Source organism: Falco punctatus (genome assembly GCF_963210335.1).
Source record: "Falco punctatus genome assembly, chromosome: 2".
Taxonomy (NCBI): Eukaryota; Metazoa; Chordata; class Aves; order Falconiformes; family Falconidae; genus Falco; species Falco punctatus.
In genome coordinates, this window is record NC_137581.1 from 11,555,079 (window position 1) to 11,576,609 (window position 21,531).

Consider the following 21,531-nt stretch of genomic DNA (forward strand, 5'->3'; position numbering starts at 1 on the left):
ATCCCTCTTTTACTGACGGAGACCTGAAACTAATGACTTGCTTGAGATCCCAGAGGAAGAGTGCTGGAAAGTATGGATTCCCATGCATATCTGTCATATCTTAGGCTAGTACTGTAAGTGCCGGACCATCCTTTCCATGTTTTACTCTAGCCTGAGGTGGGGGTTACTAGTGCTTTTTTTAATAAAAGGAAGGAAGTGTAGCCTTTCACACAATATATATTTACTGTGTATGTCAGATCATCTGCTGGTAAAAAGAAATAGAAGTGGATGAGAAAGATGTATAAAACATATTTTAATGGCAAATCTTTCAGATCATTGTTTCCCGTATACAAATGCTGTAATATTTATCCCAGGTGCTCAAATGTGGTGTTGTATTTATAAAGGTAATTGGAAAAGCATGTTCTGTGAGTAAGGGTAATGGACATGCAGGCAGTAGATCCTTCAGGGTATAAGTAGTCTTAGGGGAGGTATATGTATTTTACACAATCAGTAGAACAGTTTCCATAGGAAAAAGCCTTTTGAATAAGAAGCAAGTTAACTGCTTATCCGATGATGGCTGTTTTTCAAAGTATAATATGTTGGTATGTGTTTTTCTGTTTGATTTGTATTCCTGTTGAGCCAGACCACACTTTCTGAGCACCGCTTCCAGGGTTTGTGGACTATTTTGTTGCATAGGGAGAAAAGAAACTATTGCTTCTGTCTCTGGAGAGGAACCAGCTCAATTTATCAGGGCATCTTGTTTACCGAGATTCCTCTTGAGCAGATGCTTTAATAGGCCCAATTTCAATTTACAGAAATAGTTTACAGCTGAGTTTTGAGTCCTATAAGAAGAGATTTTTTAATGAAAAATGACCCAGACTTATTTCTCTATACATCCATTAGGCTTTTTGATTGAGTTGTAGGAGTACCAAGCCACATCCATTTCTCAAGCATGTTGTATTACAATCATAGACCTCATTTCTTGTCAGTTTTATTACATCCTACAGGTCAAGGGCTTCAGGACAGCTGGCTGCCCATAGCAGGGATTAATTCCTGCTCTTCTGGCTCCTACACGTGTATCCCTCTAACAGCCCTCATGCCATGCAGAGTAAGTAGGTAGCTGGCATCTATAGGGAACTGGTCACATGCTTAGCACCTCTGTGTCCGCCTCATCCAAGTGGGTGCAGCACGGTGGAGTGCTGTGGTTTACACTCCAACTGCCCAGTGTGACTTGGCTTGAGGTTGTAGCGCAGGTCAAATTCAGCTGGTCAAGAGAGTGAGGTCTGGAAAGGAGAAGGAAGTCCAGAGAACATCAGAGCTCAAGATTTTACCCTTTGCTTTTCAACAAGTAGTTTTGTGAACCTCCAAGGACAGCAAAATGCTAATAGTGACAACAGCACAGGCTGCTCCTGTAGATTAACAGCATCCCATTTACCTTCAAGCCACATCAGAGAGCCTGGCGGAGAAGAGTTTGAGCACCAGTTCAGACATGTGCCAAGGGATGCCTCTAGCTAGCACAGTTGTAAATGACTATTCATGCCAGAAACAGCCAAAAATGGCCAAAGACAGATGGACACAATGCAGCATGCTTACATCTGCATGAACCCAAATCTCAGGGGGGTTCTTGCATTGGCAGCTACAGCAGCTCTGCTCTGCTGTGGGAGAGCAGTAGGGTTGTGTTACAGATAAACCAGTGAGAGTACAATGTGTGCTGCAGGGAAGGATGAAAAAGGACACGGCGCCTGAACTTTTCAGGGGGATAAATAATGGGACAGAACTGTCTTGAAATGGGGTTTGCAGAAATAAATACTTCCTAGAGCATGACATAAAGGTAAAATAATTGCAAGAGCTTTCAGAGAGCTTGAATCCAATTAATGTGTCATAAGAAATTATTTCCAGCCTTGTCAGCCATTTTAAACTCATCTGCCATCTGTTAGAGAAACCTAAAATCTTTGGGTAAACTGCTAATCCAGAAAGCAGCACTTCATACCTATTCCCTCACTCTGAGCTTTGCCTGCCCCAGCAGGGTAGCACAGATTTTCCCTTTATGAGGACTTCAGGTGGGTGAAGGACAGGAGGGAGAGTGAGAAATCCTGACAGTCCCTCTAAAGCCATGAACCTTTAATGAAATACGAGCAAAAAAAGAAAAGTAAGAGCCATCTCATATCATCTGTGAGATATACACAGAGCAGGTACTGTAGCATCCTTGGAAAATAACTGGCTTTTGGTTAACCATTCTTACTGTTGTACTGGGAGAAACTGAACTTACGACACTTAGGGACAAATCCACACCTCACTGAGATGGTCCAAAAGGTTGCAGAGGTCCAAGATGTGTGCATGAGAAGAGCACGTCACATCCCCAGCTGAAGGCGGTGGCCATTGACTTTGCCACAAGCCTCTCAAGCACTCGGAGGTGGTCCCTTCCCCTGACCGTCCTTTAGGTAGCATCAGCCACCAGCAGCAGAGTTGCAGCGCCCAGGTGGATGGTGGGGCTTGCTCAGAGAGATGCAACTGCTCAGCAGCAGAGCCAGGAGCAGAACATGAGTCCTCCTGTCTGTGCCCTGTCTAGTGAGACATCCTATCATCCTGGTCCTTTCCTGTGTTCTGCATCTATACTTTTTCTATATTTTCAGTTTGCCTGCAGTAATTGGCTTTGGGCAAATTCTAAGCTGATATTTATTGCCTTACTCTTTTTGCTGATGACAGAGGCACTGCTTTTTGCTGTTGTAGCGCCATGTAGGACAGCAGCTTTAACACTGTATAGAAACTGTCTAGAAGTGCTCTGGGTTTCCAGATTCTCACCGAGAGCATATTACGAGACGGCTGAGTGCCTGAAGCGCATTTCTGTTTTCTTTCCACAGATTGTCGATGGCAAACTGTGGTTCCAGTTGGACTGTGGAAGCGGCCCGGGAATCCTGGGAATTTCTGGCAGGGCCGTTAATGACGGAAGCTGGCATTCAGTCTTCCTGGAGCTGAATCGCAATTTCACAAGCTTGTCCCTCGACGACAGCTACGTGGAGCGCCGCAAAGCCCCCCTCTATTTCCAGACTCTCAGCACAGACAGCTCCGTCTACTTCGGCGCCCAGGTCCAAGTGGATAATGTCCGCAGCCTGACCGACAAGAGGACGACGCAGGTCTTGAGCGGCTTTCAGGGCTGCCTGGATTCAGTTGTCCTAAATAACAACGAACTGCCACTGCAAAACAAGCGCAGCAGCTTTGCCGAAGTGGTTGGCCTGACCGAGTTGAAGCTGGGCTGCGTCCTCTACCCCGATGCCTGCGAGAGGCATCCCTGCCAGAACGGCGGCACCTGTACCGCCGTGCCATCTGGTGGTAAATATTTTGCATTACTTTATGGGTTTCCCTTCCCCATTTGCCTCTATAATTTATTGCCAGAGATGGTTTTATGCAGCAACATGCTTGAAAAATCTCATGAACTCTATAAAACTCTGATAGGTATTGCAAATTGTGTAAAAGCTGTTTGCTCTATAAATAACGGTGAAATGGTGCCCCTTCTCGTTGCATTAGTGTTCCAGGAGGAAATTGATTTATTGGCTGTTAGGATAATCCTATTTCTATAGAAACCAATAGAATTACAATTACTGTAATGCTCAGCTGGATTTTTCAGGATCCATTTACAGCATCGAAGGCTGTACACAAAGATGGTGATTTCAAACGTCCATCACAGATGTAACGGCGCTGATGCCTTTCTCTGTTTCTGAAGCTGTCACAAATGATTAGAGCTGTCCAGAAACACCTTGGTCCTCTTGTGAGTGAGTAATTTGATTATATGTTTGCATGGAAAATAGTGACTTGGCCCCATTATAAACCCCCCCAGAAGTGTATTTTACAGCTTCCTCAGAGGCCTGAGTGCCTCAAGGTCTAAGTAATATTATGCGGTTTATAGGGCATTGATTTAAACTGTGCTCATGTTCGAGTTTCCTATCCAGTGGTTATATGGTGGCTTGTATGATTTGGTGCCAGTGACTTACTACCCAGTAATGCAGTGCACAAGTTCCCAGACTGTAAGAACGGTTAGCATCTTAGCAAGAAGAAAGCAAATGGCATGTATGTAGGACATTGCCTTTGGGGCTGTTCTCTTTCTGCAGTGTACAGGTTTCCCTTCCAGTTCCCCATATTGTATGAGCAGGCAGCATTGCTCACGTTTTCTGGCAGACAAAAACTTCCTCTGAAAGGGAGGATGCTTGGCAGAGGGGTCTTCTGCAAGTTCAGAGCTTTCCATCCAGTTAGTGTCGGTGGTTTTGGTCATGGTTCCCTAGGGAAATTCCCACTAAACTCTTTTCTATGGAGCATTTAACCACTGTCCCAGGGCTTTCTGCTTTAATGTGTCCATGCAGTTCCCTTGCACCCATAATTATTATTTCTGTTTTTCATTGCTTTGAGCTTTGGTCTCATATTTTCTTTCTCGCCCCCCTCCCCCACATAGGTTTTTCTAAACTTTAGGAACTTCCTAAACTTGAGAATAGTTTAGTTTTCAAGGCTGAAATCTGGTGAGATCTGAGCAAAAGTGACTGTCAGAAATAAGTTTCTTATTTGGATAACCCAACCCTTACAGGATAAGCCCTGACAATCTGGATTTTCAGATGCTAAGCTACCTCAGCTAGCATCTCCTCTGGATCCTTGGCTTTGATTCAGCCACCTCTTTTCCCACGCCAGGGCAAATGGTGAGTCAGGGATGCTATTGGCTTTGCTGTCGGTGGAGAAGATGGGAGGACAGTTGGGAGGAATGAAGCAGAACACTGGCAAGCCAGGATGTGATGTGCAGCATGAGGACAAATGTTGCTGCTTGTTTGTGTCGTTACGGGTCTTTATTTACCAAGGGAAGGAAAGGAGTGCTGCACAATGAGGACAAAAGAAAATCATTCTGAGGCAGAAGGATGCTGCAGCCACTGAGACAATTGCTAAGCAAGATTATTTAAATCCCTAGGAAATACATCTGTAATATGTACCTGAACATAACACAGCTTTGATTCAGACTCCATGCTTAATAATTGAGGGTAACCATTCACCTAGCATCCTAGGAAGCTCCTTCTATTGATTTTATTTGAATCTATTTACAGTATTGCTCAGCAATCTCATGATGAGTAAATTGAAACCTTTCGAACAAAATGCTTTACAGTAATTTTTTTTTCCCCGCAGTGCCAATGCCTACCAATTTGAACTGAGGGGAGACATGAGGTGGGGGAGAAACAGGCGGCACTGAAGATTGGACCCATTTTATTACTGGAATGGCATGCACCATTTTCATGTCAACATAATTCGCTGCTGGAAAGCAGTCACAGAAATGATTTAACTTGCCTGTGTTCCTGCCTCGGCGAGGGGGCACGTGCCCTGCAGGGATGTTTCGGCTGCCTGCCGTTAAAAAATCTGTTTGCTGTTTTTACTGCCTCAGCAGTGTATGTAAATAAAGGATTGTTATAAAGCCATAATTCCAGCGCAATGGGCCCTGACTGTAGCCCAGCCCACAAGGAGAAGGCATGGGCATTTTTGTTTCCACCAGGGAAAGCAATTCTGTTGTTTGTGTCCTCCATATGCAAAAAGGCCATGTAATTAAATTCCATAGAGCGGAGAGCCCAACAGCATTGCAAATGCCAGTTACGGAGCCACAAATTGTGGCGTGCATTTAAGAATCATCAGCCATTGTATTTGGTGACATAGATGTTAGCAGCTGACTTTCATTTAAAATACAAAAAAAACAACCCAAAACCTCTTCATTTTTTATCTTAAAAAAGAAAATGGCAGGTTTTTTCTTTTTTGGTGGGGAGGAAGCATTGAAAACTATACCATGCAAAGGTCCTTTTCCCAATCGCAGGAAATCCCATTCAGTAGCATCAGGATCTCTTGACTAGTATTTTCTACGATATTATCCTCCTATTAAAGTTTCTGTAGAATAATGTTCCTTTACCTAAACAGAGAGGATTTAGCATGACGATAGGATTTGTTTTAATAAATAAATCCTCTAATTTTAATTCTACAAAGCAGATTTCATGTACTGTTAACATCCTTTTTCTTACAAAAACCCTACTGTGCTTTACAAGAAAATTAAGAGGGAGAAAAAGAAAGTTCAGATTTATAGCTAATTTTAAAAGGAAACAGTCAAGCAGAGGTTACCCAACATTATAACATGAAAGAGTTGCTGGCTACATGCCAGAAATCAAAGGGACCGTGTCTAATTTACATGTAATTTGCATAAATCGATCATCTAAACCACAAACCTCCATAATAGGATTCCTGTTGTGAGATCATCCTTTCAATAGAAATGCCTACTGCCCTGTTCACCAGTAACAAAACTCTGCCTCTGGTACCTTCCAGTTCATCCCCAGTTATGGGAACGGGGTAATGTGAGGACCCTGTTAGGGAAACGGCTGAAGCGATGCTTTGTATGCGCTAGGAGTGTGTCCGCGCTGCTGCTGCTGGGTTTGCACAGGTAAAGCCGCAGCAACTTGGAAGGACCTGGCTCAGGGACTGCGCAGACCTGCAGACCCATGGCAGAGGTGTCACCCCACAAGGGGAGCTGCCGCAGGGCTCATCGGCCCATGCCTGGTCTTTCTGTCTGACCTCTCTGCATATTGAACAGGAGGACAAAATGGGGATCTTATCCTGCAGGAGAAAGCACGGATAGCTCAGATGCTGTGAGACATCACTGAGAGTACACAATAACCTGCCTGCTTTCAAAACTGGGTTTCTGGGTCAGCAGAAAGCAGCCACAGCGTGGACCTCTGCTTGCGCTCGGGTGTTCCCAGGGGTCTGAGTCAAGTCCAGTGGCAGCAGTGTGTGCTCAGCGCTGTCGGCAGTTAAAGAGAGGGTACTGTGTGGCTAGGGGACCCCACAGGATGATCCCATGCCTGCTTAGAAAGGGCTGGGAAAGGGGGACCAACGGTCACGAGGTCTGACAGCCCAGGATCCTGACTCCTCGCAGAGTTATCTACAGCTTTAGGACAATTTTCTTGAGAGTCACTGGAAACCACCACCTTGAAATACAGGCCACATTCTTCCAGACTTTTCAGTCCCCACCCGTAAGTATGAGTCAGTAAAGCTATTTTTAAAGAAAATTGTTAGCATTTTGAAATCTGACAAACAGCATGACTTTCAGAAACAGCTTGGCTCTTTCGCCTGAAATTTCCCAAGAAAATTTAACCAAGTGTTTAAAGTGTGGTTAAGCTATAAGCTGCTGAATATGAGGTCTTAAAATGGGAAATATCATACAACCTTAATAACAGAGTGGTGTTACCAGGACTGCCAATAGTAAATGTATGTTGATCTGCATGAGTAACAACATGAGCAATCACAGCGATACAAAGCTGTGCTGTAATAAAATGCAAACACAGCGCCAAGGTTTTCAACCACACAGAGAAACCTCATGCTTGTAAAGCCTACAATTATAAGTATAGTTACTTCCTTTTAATTTGATCAATCCTATATACATCTGGCTTTGATTGAAGTAAATGGCTTACATGAGTACGCAATTATATTTGAACATGAAACATTTGAGCAGAAATATCTACTGAGTCAAGGATTGTGGGCATAGTGTGAGGACAGAAAGTCATTACTTTCCCCTCTCCTCATTTTTTTCTTTTTTTCTTTTATTTCTTTATGAACAGAGTAAAAATCCAGAGGGAGGGGAAAACGCAACCTGGCACTTAGGTGATGGCTTTAATATATGGTTTAAAGCAGGTTGCCAACATTGACACATGAGGATTAGGTAGTTCAGAAGAATGACATCAGGGAAAAATGGGTATTAATACCATAGTCATAAACTCACCTGGTCTTACTTACGTTCTTGATCTCACATTTTCACACATACAAACAAACCAGCATGCTGTAACATGAGCATACCAAATGCCCATTGGTTAATTTTTAAAAGCTTTTTTAGACATTTTTGCGGGGGTTAATCTTTCTTATAGCTATGCTTTTCGACATCTGGATTTAAATTCCCACTTTGAAAGCATATACACAGCAAACCTTTCATAGAAAACACTGGTTTAACAAAGACTGAGGTCATTTTCATACCAGCTAGTGGCAAGAGGCAATAATCCGTTTGAAGACAGGTAAGTTACATCTGAAGCAGCAGGAATATGTATGACTGGAGAACCCACAGTTCTTGAAGGTGGCCTGGTGGTATGTCTGTAAACGTACCAAAGTACAAATGCTGGGAGAGGTCCTCTTGACCCTCAGTTCTTCTCATCAGTTAACCTGCCGTGAAGCGCTATGTGAGCAGGGCCAAGGGCAGCCCTGGTTCTGGATGTTGGGTTTGCCAGGTCTAGCTGCACAGCAGGGAAAGAAACTACATGGGGAGATCAAATGCAAAAGCCAAAGCACATAAGAGATAAAAGCCAGCTCCTTTTGCATGTGATAGATAGAAACAGGAGCATACACATGTTCAAAAAAAGAATTGGCATCAGTTTGGAACATCCTCTTTAATAAAGCCAAGGAAACCTGAGGGTAGACAGATATTCAGATGCTCAGGCTGGGAATGCTACCAACAGAGATGTTCACTGCATAACGGCATCCCATCTGGTGATGGCCCTGTGCCTGCCTTTGCCACTGTCTCTGCTTATTAAGTGCCAGGCAAGCACAGGTATAGGCAGCCTGTGTAGTGTCCTCACTTACAGCACGTTGCTCTTTGGTAAGGTCTAGGCTGAAAAGTCCCTATTCCTCTGGACAGGGATGTGCCAACAAGGCAGGAAGAGAACCTGTTGAAGTCAAAGTGAGACAGTGAGACTTAGCTACATAGAGGGGGCTTAAATTAGTGGAGGAGCATGAGAGAAGCCTTGTAAAACAGCCAGAAAGCCCAAGACTACGTGTAAACAGAAGAGGGCTATGTCTACACAATGTTTTAGATCACAAATGAGCTTAGACATGAATCTTCTGATCATCCCCTCTCACTGTGCTTCAGTTCCCACTGTGAAGAGGCGAGGTCTTGCAACACAGGACCAGGCTCCCGCTGGATGGCTTTGAGCTGGAAGACATGTACCAGGAGTGCAGCTAACATGATGCTGAAGCCCTGAAATGTGTGCACTGAGGGTGCTGGGTCCCCAGCACCAACTGTTTTACTCCACAGACGCACTGCCATTGCCCTGCAGGGCTTGCCTAATGTAGATAATAGCCTAAAAGGACTATATCGTTGCTCATAGCTTGTTGGTTTTAGGTCAGCTGTTGGTACAAGCTATTGTGGCACATGCTGAGGGTCTTGTGATCCCACCCCAGTAACATGGCATATGTGTTCACCGGAGCCTTCTGTCTTTTTCCACTGGTCCCCTCTGAAGAAATGCAGTGATGGCATCACAAAAATTGCTGCCTTGAAGAACACAGATCAACTTTTTTCCAGCATCAGTGTGCAAAATGAAATACTCATATATCCTGGAGGGAACTCAGATGGACTGTATGATCTCAAATGTTGATGAATTTCCAAGACTTTCAGCACCGCCAGTGAACAGAAGCGAGCCCTAGGTTGCATGGAAGGGTTTTTTCACTCCATGCTGAGAAGATGGGGTACTCTAGCCTTTTCTTCATCTTGGATGTGGAAAGTTTGCTTGTTATTCTTGTGCTAAACAAGTTGGAAGAAATGCACGATACATTACTGAAATATTAGAAGTGTATTAAAAGTTCTTTGTAAGACCCAAGATGCACTCGTGACCTAAAGGGTTTTCTTTATGGTTGCCCTTTGTCCATTGCCATGTGGCTACGATGTGCAGTAGCAGGCAAAATTACAGCCTCTGCTGAGAGGTTTGGAGAAGCATAAAAGGTCTGGCAAGTCTGCTGGCCAAGCTGATGCATGCTGTGTACTGAGCCATAGGATCAGCTCTTTGCTACTCCATGGATTTCAGCATACACTTGGCTGTGCTGGAGACCTCCCGGGTGAATGCTTTGCAGCTCTGAGCATGTGTGTCACGGGAAAGTTCTGTGTCTTTCGCCACTGGCTCAGAGTTGGCAGGTGTACGGCAGTGCTTCCAACAAGAGGAAAAGTCAGTGATAAATATTGCCATTTAATACTGTCTTGTTTTATTGCCTTTTTTATTTCTAACTTTGATCCCTAGACTCAGATTCTATACTGAATATTGCAATCTTCTGGTATCTGAGTTCCACCATCATTAAACCAAACTCAGTCAAAAGGGTAGGCTTTCAGAAACACACTTCTCATTTTGGTCTGGTTCACCCATTGCCCCATAGAGCTCTGACCCGTCTGGAGCAATCAGTTTCATCTCTTCTTAGTATAAAATGTTAATTGAAGTTATTGCATCTTTAATGTAATCAGTAGTTGTTGATAATAATAATAATAATAATAATATCTATATCTATATTCCTTGGTGGTAAAAGCAATTTATTTTTTTTTGCCAAATCAGTATTTCTCAAGTTTTCTGCAGTGAATAAATGTAACAGAATATGTTCCAGAGTGAGAACCCAGAACTTAATCAGCTGAAACAAACACAAGACATGACAAGAAAGTGATTCAAAGGCTTTGTCTTACAAACGATTGGCAACTAATAACTTAGGTAAAGAAAGCTGGCTTTTCAAGCCACTTTAAAGTGATGTAGGTCCAAAATATCAGATAACAAATAGAAGAACAGATCTATTCTGACATTATATAAGGCAACAAATTTGTTTATGAATAAAATGTTTTATAATTGAATTAATTTGCTTTGCTTAAACTCACTGAGACCATAAAAAATATATAGAACATTACTGTAAATTTTTGAACTATAGATGTCACTGTTCAGTCATTAAATGAAGCACTGAGACAGCCTTATTTATTCATGCTGTGATTTCTACCTACAGTCTCAGCCTTGTAATTCTTCACACTCAGATCTGTACTGGTCCAGAAAGCTGTTCACATTGTCTGAGTGAGACACCAAAAAAAATATTTAGAAGACACCAAAAAATAATCCCATCTTGCTGATGCTGACCAAACATGCTTTCTAGGAATCCTCAAAGTGGAATTATTTCTCTTCTTTTCTCTTCTTAACTCTGCAGCCTTGCAAAAAGAAGTGCTTCTATCTCCCTTCTTGTAGCAGGACAACGAAACAGCGTGATATTTGAGTATCTATTTCATTTATCTTCAACTAAATAGGATTGGACTCTTGACTGAATACACCAGCAAGTCTGGTTCCAAGTTTATTCTCAAAAGCCTGTCCTCATGAAAGAATTCAATTAGAGTAACTAAACAAGGTGAACTGAACCGGATAGGACATAAAAGATGTGGGAGTCTTAATGCAGAATTGCTTTTGCCTCGTGCCTCTACTGGGCTTTTCCATATTGTTTCCTTGAAATTCTTTTCCTTGTAACTGTGCTGGAAATTTCTGCCTTCTTTCCTAGAACAGTGTCTTGTAAAGTAAGCTGTGATGGTGGGGTTTTTTTTCAAATGTATAGATACAGAAAGTTTTTTAAACCATCTTTAAAAGGCTTACCCCTGAGGGATCAGCTGCATCAGCTTGATCTCAAGTAATTTGACACAGAACTGAGTTGCATTCAACCATTTCAGCTCTAACATGGAACTATTAATGGCAGGGATGTTCCAGTTGCTTAATATGCTGTATTCAGTAAGTATGTGAACCCCATAACTGGAGCTTGACCCTTACCTACACATCTGTTTGGGACATTTGGATTAAGTAAGTAGTTTTTTTTAAAAAAAATCAGCCAAAGTTTTTTACAGATGTCCCGGAAAACATGCTAGTTCAGCGATTCTTGACTGCCTTCGCCATCTCACGGTTTTCACAACCTGCATGTTCGTTGCTCTTTTCAAGTGGAAAAGCACTCAGATTTCAACATTCAGTTCACAGCATAAAGAGATGCACTGCCTCACTGGATCTCTTTGTGACCTTAAATAAAGTTATTATTAATGGCGTTGTGCCACGTGAAACCTCAAGGGGGGGGGGGGGGGGGGGGGGGGGGGGGAGGGGAAGGAAGTTTGTTGTTTGATACTTGGTAGAGTGAACTGATGGGTTTAAGAACTATTTTTTAGGCTGATGTTGCTCCTCTGTTGTCAAGAAAAGTGGAAGTAGGACTTTAATCCCCTGCAGGGTCCCCCTCCACTTGAGTGGAGTTATGTCTGATGTATTGCAGCCAATGGTTAATCAGTTTTTTAATAGCAAACACTGCACATAATCAGCTCTGATTAGGGCTGACGTTGCCCAGGTCAGCTGTTGTTAGGAAGTTTATAGTTCATGCCTGGATTTTGTGCTTTAGGAAAGTGGTAAGTATCACTATCAAGGGTTTTATTACTGTCACATCTCTATTGTGTTGTCGTCATAAAAGGCAGATGTGGAAAAGCTTTTAGCTCATGTATTTGTTCTTCAGTGAAGCCCAAAAGGGGTGTGGGCTGCCGCTAACAGCAAAAGTAGTCTGCATTCTCAAAAATATTGGGGCATACATCCTTGATCTATAATATTGCTTATAACCAGAGTTGTTCATGGATGACCTTTATTATTATGTGAATCATGACAATCAGGATGGTCTGGGCTACAGCAGTTCCTCCAGTCACTGGTTGTAGACATGAGCTTCAGTTTACCAGACAACGCAGATAAACAAACTCTTGACTGGCTTCAGTGTGGACCACACAGACGTACCAGAATGAGTATAAACATGCCCATCCCCCCACAGTACAATATATTTTTTCACATAAAGTAGCCAAACGGATCCCCTTGCTTCCAGACAGATACAGTGGTAGGCCTCTGATTATTTCTCTGTGTCCTTCACCTTCCAGGCTACCAGTGCAATTGCCTCTCCCAGTTTACGGGAAGGAATTGTGAGTCGGAGATCACAGCCTGCTTCCCAAATCCATGCCGGAACGGAGGCTCTTGCGATCCCATTGGCAATGCTTTCATCTGCAACTGCAAAAATGGCCTGACAGGAGTAACGTAAGTGACCCTCCGCAGGTGGGGTATGATTTACCTAGCAAAAAATAACACAAAACTTAGTGCTTATTTCAAGTCTAACCTAATGACCTAATGGATGGAGAAATCCGTGAGGCTTGCATGTTCAGAAATGCTTTTCTGAATGTGGCCTCCTAAATTACTGTTACAGGATGTTATCTCCAGATAGTTTTCACTGAGATATACACACCTAAGTGTTAAGAGGCTTTTTGAGCCACCCCATAAGGCCTCTTGAAGCTGCTATGTAATCTTTTCTGAACATGGATCAATTATTTAGTCATCTTAGCCCTGACATTAAAGCCTAGTTTATTGCATTCATTTTTAAAAATCCCATCTTTGATCATATACTTGGTGTAGAAACAGAAAATTCCCTGACCTGCCCATCAGCATGCTTTTTTCTCGAGTTTGTCTACTGTTGGTACTTTTTGTTCTGCCTTTTTTATAATCACATCTTCTTCTTCTTCCCATTTCTCCTCTCTCTTTAAAGTTCCTGTTCTTCTTTTCTCCTGCTTCTGTAATATTTGCTCATTTTATCTGCAGCCCTAAATAATTTTACACAGTCATCGTATCTTCTTCTTCTCTTAAATAAGTACTCTGATTTTTTAATTTTATTTTTTCTCAACCATTTTCTCCTTGAATCCTCCTAATATTTTGTATTGAATCCTGTGGGATGGTCCAAAAACAATATAAAAATGCTGAGATTCTGTATTACATTCAGTGAGCCTCATTTAGGGCCAGGGAGCCTTTTCCTATCAGATGCTTTAAACTCTTACTTCTTTCTTGGTGTTTCCATTTTATTGTCTTAAAAAGCTATGGGATAGTTGTAGAAAAAATTAAATACCATTAAATAATATGATAATAAAAAGATCATTTTACCAGCACCAGCAAGGTGTTAACTGCAATGGCAGCACCCTGACAAGATAACTTATGGTGGGCAAGCTGGGCTGTTTGCTAGGTGTTCTCCAAACTCCAAACTCTCCTTTTCTTCTTTTAAGGTGTGAAGAAGACATCAACGAGTGTGAAAGAGAAGAATGTGAAAATGGTGGCTCCTGTGTCAACATATTTGGTTCATTTCTGTGTAACTGCACCCCTGGCTATGTGGGGCAATACTGTGGTCTTCGCCCCGTGGTGGTTCCCAATATACAAGCGGGGCATTCGTACGTGGGCAAGGAGGAGCTGATAGGAATAGCTGTGGTCCTGTTTGTCATATTTGTGTTGATCGTCCTCTTTATCATTTTTCGAAAGAAAGTTTTCAGGAAGAACTATTCCCGCAACAACATCACGCTCGTACAGGATCCAGCTACTGCTGCCCTGCTCAACAAGAGCAATGGCATCCAATTCAAGAACATCAGGAACAGCGGAGACAGCAGGAACATCTACCAAGAGGTTGGGCCTCCACAGGTCCCCGTGAGGCCGATGGCCTATACCCCATGCTTCCAGAGTGACTCGCGGAATAACCTGGACAAGATAGTGGATGGGCTTGGTGTGGAGCACCAGGAGATGACGACATTCCATCCCGAGTCCCCCAGAATACTGACAGCCAGGCGGGGGGTGGTGGTGTGCAGCGTAGCTCCAAACTTGCCCGCTGTGTCTCCCTGTCGCTCCGACTGTGATTCCATCAGGAAGAGCACATGGGATGCTGGAACAGAAAGTAAGTACCAGTCTCACTTTTCCTGCCATAGGTAAGGGTTGCCTTCAGGGTGCAGCAGGTAAAGTGGCACTTCTAATGCTCCAACCTGATACGCTTAAAATTGTTACATTTCTCCAAGAAGTGACTTGGTTTAATTTCGAAAGGTTATTATTAAACTAGGTATACAAGACACCTACTTCTATGCATTAAGTATGACTAAACACGTTTATTTCACTTGTTCAGCAAGCACATATGAGTAAGTGCTATGAGCACTGGTTCTTCAAGTGATACAATGCAATCATCATTCTATTGGAAAAAAATAATTTGGGGCAGAATTCTCAAATATAAACTCTGCTAGGTTTCACCAGTTTGTCTCCCAAGGGAGTTAAAAACATTTAAACCTTCTGCAAGAAGCAATCCTGTTTTGCAAAAGGGACAAACGAACTAATATTCTGTACTTCCAGTGTTTATGAAATGAAGCAGAAAATCACGCACTACTTACAGGATCACCTTTTCAGTCCATTACTTTCCCATCTGCATTCAGTATGAGAGTGATCACAGAATTTCTGATCCCCACACTTACCTTATTTGTGCACTGGTCGTTTCTCACCTGACAGCACAGTACCCCCTCCATTCCTGAACAAGTTGCTGGAGATGCAGCAAACTTCACGTATTCTGCTATAGGAGGAAATACCGGGTTGCTGGGAAAAGAGTTACGGCTGTACATCATCTATCATTGAAAGTCAGAACATGGACTGGGAGAAGTTTGCTTTAGCATGTAGGGGTTTTATGAGATGTTTTACCTTCACAGTAGTTTTTCCTAAGGTATCTACAATCCCACTAAAACACAGCTTTAACCGAAACTGTCAAATAAAATTACATGATCCAGAAACTTTCATTATCATGTAGTTTTAAGCAATAGGAACTGAGGAATAGAGAAGGGAATCTGGCACTGCCTCACACCTGTGCCCAGACCTGCACCTCACCCAAGGCAGCACATTGGCTAAGGTCTTCTAGTGAAAAACAAGAATTACTTTTCATTGCTTTGGGCTATATTTCAGAGGTGTGTTGTGGTCAACCTTTTTAACCATTAAGTATGCTTTTGCTGACTGAAAGCATCAGCATGTCTGCCCCCGTATGTGCTCTGTTCTGTATTCTCCTGGGTGTTTCTGCTGCAGACGCTGCTGGTATCTGTATGAATTTCTGCACAGCATGAGGCCATGCCATGGAGATGGACCTCAGCTGTCAAGGAGTGGGAAGCAGTGCAGCTACGTTACTGCAGCACTCGCTCCATCCACTACATACTGTGCTACTCAGCAGGAGCAAACCAGTCCTTACTGTATGGAGGTGCCCCATGCTGGGTAGAAATATCTACAGCAAGCAGGTGGAGAGCTGTACTTACGTGTTTGCAGCACCTGAGCTTCCATTTGTAATTAGTTCAGGTACCTATCTCTGTGCTTACTGTGGAAGATAACTTTTTCTGTTACTTATTATCACTCATATAATGTGTAGTTGGATGTGTTTATTCATGTGTATTTAATTACAGGAGAATTTATACCATAGGCTGCAGTTGCATTTCTAAACTGTAGAGTTGTCAAGACTGAATGTTCCTGATGAAAAGCAATGTAAATTGAAGCATAATCTATTATATGTCAGTGGTGGAGCCATTAAAATCTGATCCAAGGCCCACTGATATGAATAACAAGATGCACAGTAACTTTATTGAGCACTGAATGAGCCTTTAATGAGGCTCTCAAATTAGGAAATGAACAGTAAAGATAAATGTAACTGTAATCTCTTGTATAAGATGTTTATACCACATTTTTTAAGTCATCATTTTCTTTGCTGCTGAGACTACATGTCATCTAAAAAGGCAATACTGAATACAGATGTTTCTGCCTTGATTACAGTGGTGTCAGCCACTTGAGAGGCTCTTTGGGCTTCAAACACTTCAAAAGTCTAGGTATCTTCACGTGCTGCCTTCTTGACGAATAGGTCATTTCCTCTGTCTGAAGGCAAGGACTTCATTCTGACAAAAATAACAGTACGCTGCTTGTTTCATTACATTTGTTTAAATGGCTCCATGGTATAAATAGACAAATGTGCATACCTAGAGAGTACCATTTTGCTTTGTTTTTGCTGTCAATGAAGGTAAAGGGGTTGATGACGCTGAAGAAGTGACCTGTTTTGCAGGAAGTAATAAAGGCAGCAACTCCGAAGTACAGTCCCTCAGTTCCTTCCAGTCTGATTCTGGTGATGATAATGGTAAGAACTGGTTTTATCTTTATTATGCTGGGGAAAAAACTATTTTAACTCTCTTTGTCATATTATCAAAAACATTTAGGTGACATCTAGAAACCCTTTGTGATGCTAGAAGCCAGAAAGTCCTGGGTTCAAGCCCTCACTTTGTGTCCATTTTCTAAATTATAGGAATGTAATTAAAATCTCGATGCTTGGAGTGGTTGTATCAGCACCAAGCTTTACAGTGAATGAGAGGTATGACACAGCGGAGTCATGTTGCCAAGATACAAGTTGACTAATAGGTTGCAGGTGGAACTGTAGAATTTCTATCATTTTTTTCCTCTTGAAAGAGGATGACTTTCATGTTTCATCAGTCAAATTAAAGGGACTTTCTTTGCTGTTTGCCAGGTCTCATTCATGGGCCCAAGAAATCTCTGCTGGTGCTCAGCAGCAACAATGAGTGGATGAGCCAGTCCCTGGTGGCTTGGCCTCTCCCTGGCAATCACAGCTCAGCAAACAATAGAGCACCATTAGATCCTTGTTCAGTGCATGTTCATTGCCTGCTCTCATGTCCTACATCATTATCTCAGTGGGTGACATGGGCAGAGCCATACACAGCCTGAAAGAGGCCTACAAAATCAGAGCAAACCTTTGTTCCTACAGCCCATGGATGTTGAGCGGTGGGTCTGAGAAAAGGCAAGATGTTTCTGCTGGGGAGGGATGATGGATGTCAGGGAAACCTCATTCAGATACACAGGAAGAGATCAGCACAAAGAAATTGTACTTAGTTTCCTCAGCTGCCAGTTAATGAACTGTCTTGAGACTGAGTTCCTCAGTCATGTCATGCAGCTCTTCCCTAGGTACTCCTAAATGTTGGAAAAAGCACTTAAAACAGAGTGCACTTGCAGTTCCTTTTGGTTCAGCTGTGGCTGAAGCATCATGAGTATTTTTGTCAAGTTTCTCAGTGCATTTCTGCTCCTCCACCCCCAAAAATCCTTCAGCGTTTTTAGCATAATTGTTATAATTATTATTATTTTAATAATATATATTTATATTATAATTTCCTTTATAATAATTATCCATGTGGTCATTTATTGTACGTAGTTACTTTTTAGATTTCCCAAATTCTAATTAGGCTTTTCAAGCATCTGATCCTGCCCCCATTTAGATCAGTGACATGGTTCCCACTGAAGCTAGGTTGGATCTTCTGTGCTTGCTCCTTTTTTGTGAAAGCCGCATTTAAAATGCAGCCTTTAGAGATAACAGTTCTAGTTCAGGGTCTAAACAAATCCATATCTTCAGGAAGAGTGAGGGAAGAAACTTAAATCATCTGAGTTTTTTGCAGAGGTCAATGCAAGACTGCACACTCTGGTTTTCTTGCAGCAGCAGGGAAGGGTTGCTGTGAAAGAGCCTAAAATATAAATACATAAGTAAACATAAACATGCTCACATACATGTACCAAAGGGCTAACAGATATGCCCCTTGAAGCCACAAATCCTACCCCTGTCTGTCATTTTAATTCCTTGTGTTTCACATCCCTGCAGAGGTTAAAAGGTTGTCAGTGAAACCACAGCAAATGCAATTCAACATCCATGCTCTTTGGGAAGACAGGGCAGGCTGCTCCTTCTCCAAACTCCTTCCTCCAAAGCCGAGAGCAATGCGGCCCGGTGCTCACATGGCTAGCAGGGAGGACATGCTTCTGTCACACCGCTGTACAAATGGCTTGCTAACACTGTCCTGTGAAACCGGTTAATCACTTCTGATTTCACACCAGAGAAGCCCTGGGACGCATCCCACTGAAGGTGTGAGCAGCCCTGTGCTGTTGAGTTTGTGTCAGGTGCAGGCAGCCTCAACTCACCCTCTCCATGGTGCTTGGGTTGAGTAGGGGTTGTCTCACCATGCAGAATCCTATTGGATGTGGTTTTGAACATACTTTTTTTCCCCACCTCATTTCTACTGCATTTAAAGTGCTTAGCTCCCCTAGTCTTGCTCAGAGTAGTTAGCAGTATTTTTTGTGATCAAAAAGCAAAAATACTAGCCACAAATATTTTTTTTTTTTAAAAAAAATCTATGCACTTTCAGCAATAATATTTTGGAAGTCACTTTAAAGGCAAGTTACAGATTTCCACAGTAAGCTGTTTTGAATGGGGGGGGATGTGACAGAAGTGTTATTTTTAGGTTACTGTTTCACTGCAGGCCAATGGATGGTTGTGCTGTTGGTAACAGCAGCTTTTACCTCTGAGCAATGATATATTCGGGTATTTCCTTGCACTGAGCTGCCTAGGGTAGAAGTTTCCCTGCCTTCTGTGAATGTTCTCTGCTCAGCTCCCACCAAAGCAAACCCTTAATTGCAATGAAGACTGTGCTGGCCCTGATTTCTGACCTTCGTGTTTTCCACTCCTGGTTGTTCTCCTCTTAAAGCTTACAGCTGCCCTCCATCTCTTTTCCCAGCCCTGCAGCAGCTATGGGCATGGAGTTACTTATTTTTTCCCCTAATGTTTATTATGCATTTAGCCACTACAAGTCTCCCTTGTTCAATTACCAGTGCTGTTGATAGCATAAACATGCTAAACATAGACATAGAACATGGTTTCTTTGTTTTATTGAGGCTCTTCTTGCCAAGACTTCACAAGGACCAAGGAAATTGGATGAGATCCTTGATCTCATGCCCAAAATTTAACAAAGATGTCAAAATATTCAACATATATTTGAACGGCACTATTACCGTTAACATGTTTCTTGTGACCTCTGAGTCTGTTGGCTGTGTGAAACACAATGTATGTCTTGCCCAACATTTCTGATCCCCTTCTTAGCCTGCAATTGGTTTTCTCATATTTAAAGACAAAGGGACAGATCCAGTGCCCACTGAACCAGACCTTTCCTTTGGTTTTGGTAGGTTTCATTTCAGGTCCTCAAAGGCAGGGGTGTTATTTGGTCCAAAATGCAGATCATCTAGAGGACCACACGTTGTGGGTCAGCTGGACTCCACGTTTAACAGTTGCACAGTCTATATTATTTCAAGGGAAAGGTATGTTTTGGTAAAACACCTGCAGAATACACACAAAGCATTTGTGAAAATAATCTGTCAATCACAAATCAAAATTTGAACCAAACCTACTTGAACATGTCCTCCTAATTACAGCAGTACTGCTTAATGTCCCAGAGGTGTTACACGGCACAGCACAAATAGCAAGTAAGTAAAACATTCCTCTTAGGAAACAGATCGAGCTTAGCACCGTTTCGGATGGCATGATGGTCTAAAAGATAATGATCCCTTGGAGCACATGGCACTGTCTCTGGAGGCCTTTAAGCAAGAATGTATTAGAAATTAGTGTCAGGTAGACAAGATACTGCTTTGGTTAATTGAATCAGCTGGCCCGTCTGCTTGAATTTATGAGGTGATACACATCATCCCATATGCCTTTCTGGAAATGCTGGTTTGGAATTTATCACCACTCTGAAAATGTATGGGATTATCTGAAATGAAGTGTCCTGCAACCCACTGCATAAATCATGCATTGGTCAGCAGCCTTTTATTTTTTTTTCAGTGTCAGTTCTGTCTGAGAGAATTTATTGTGGTAACATATGATGTGTGTTTTAAATACTAACCTGAAGCTGTCCTTCCCCTCCCTTTATTTTCTGCTTTCCCTCCCCTGCAAGCTTCCATAGTGACTGTCATACAGCTTGTCAACAATGTTGTTGACACTATAGAAAATGAAGGTATTTAATTTTTTTTCTTTCTTGTTATGCAACAATGCTTCCTGTTTTCATTGTGAAACATTCCAGCAGAACCTCACTAATCTACACTGACCAGCAAACCTGTGGCAGGAATCGGGTTTTGCAGATCAGCATGTTCACCACCAAACATCAAAACGCCAGAGGGATGTACAACAAAATATCTGTGGGTAATTAGAGGTGGTAGAAAAGGTGTCAAGGCCTTCATCCTCCTCTGTTCAAGTCAATGTTTTCGCTTGCTTATTCCCATTGCCTTCAGAGAAAAGGATTAGGTTGGTAATGGAGCCAAATCATTGAGATTGTCCTGGCTGCTGAGACTAAGAAACAGAAGAAGACAGAGGAAGGCTGTAAAGTATCCCAGGCTGCAGCAGGGCTGGGTTATGCACTCCAGCGGGACCACACGGAGAAGAGAGGTGGCTGCTTTCTCCCAGTTAACACTGTCAAATACAAGATGTGTAGGCCCAACTCCAAGGATGCCCCATGGCAAGGCAGCACTGCCTGCCACTGCCTTTCCCCTGGGATTGATGTGCCCACTGACTAGAGCATGGAGTTGGGTCCAAGGACCCAACACTCAGCTCTGCCACTGACCTCCTGGGTAACCTCAGGCACATCATGTTACAAATGAACTGTCTTCCCTACCTAGTAAAACGAGAATATCACTGTTTTCCTCTTCTGTAAAGCACTGAGGAAATGTGATGTATGATAGATAAACATTACTTTTATTTTTTTACAGAAAATTTATCTTATCCTTGGCAAAATGTCAACTCAACATCAACTCAGGTTATCCACAAGTCTAAAATTTCATCTGTCTTTAGCAAATTTAAGCCAGGTTTTGCAGACTTCAGCTACTCCAGTCTGCATGATGCTTCAAGATGATCAAGTAAATTATTTTTGTGAAACAACTGACTTTTTTTCTTGAGTCAGTTTCACTGCCATTTTGAAAAGCACTTCTACTGCTACCTAGTGATGGTACTTGACTATTTGTCTGTAGTGTATTTACTGATTTCCTGAAGTGTGAGAGTGCCATTCTTCTCACTATCAAATAAAATGAACGTGCC

At 42.5% G+C, this 21,531-nt stretch overlaps 1 protein-coding gene across 11 annotated transcripts in view; it reads left to right on the top strand.

The window, feature by feature from the left end:
* FAT3 (FAT atypical cadherin 3) overlaps positions 1–21,531 on the top strand; it is a 416,215-nt gene that overhangs the window by 389,201 nt on the left and 5,483 nt on the right. For 6 of the 11 annotated variants that reach the window (XR_013926224.1, XM_080376579.1, XM_080376584.1 and 3 more), the window contains 5 exons: positions 2,841–3,309; positions 12,698–12,851; positions 13,862–14,517; positions 16,648–16,761; positions 20,399–20,458. Coding sequence is in view for 10 of the 11 variants with exons in the window: in XM_080376579.1 (XP_080232705.1) it covers positions 2,841–3,309; positions 12,698–12,851; positions 13,862–14,517; positions 16,648–16,761; positions 20,399–20,458 (1,453 nt within the window). In the remaining variant the exon portion in view is untranslated. The remainder of the gene's footprint in view (positions 1–2,840; positions 3,310–12,697; positions 12,852–13,861; positions 14,518–16,647; positions 16,762–20,398; positions 20,459–21,531) is intronic. The other 5 variants (XM_080376583.1, XM_080376585.1, XM_080376587.1 and 2 more) reach the window with 3 other exon arrangements.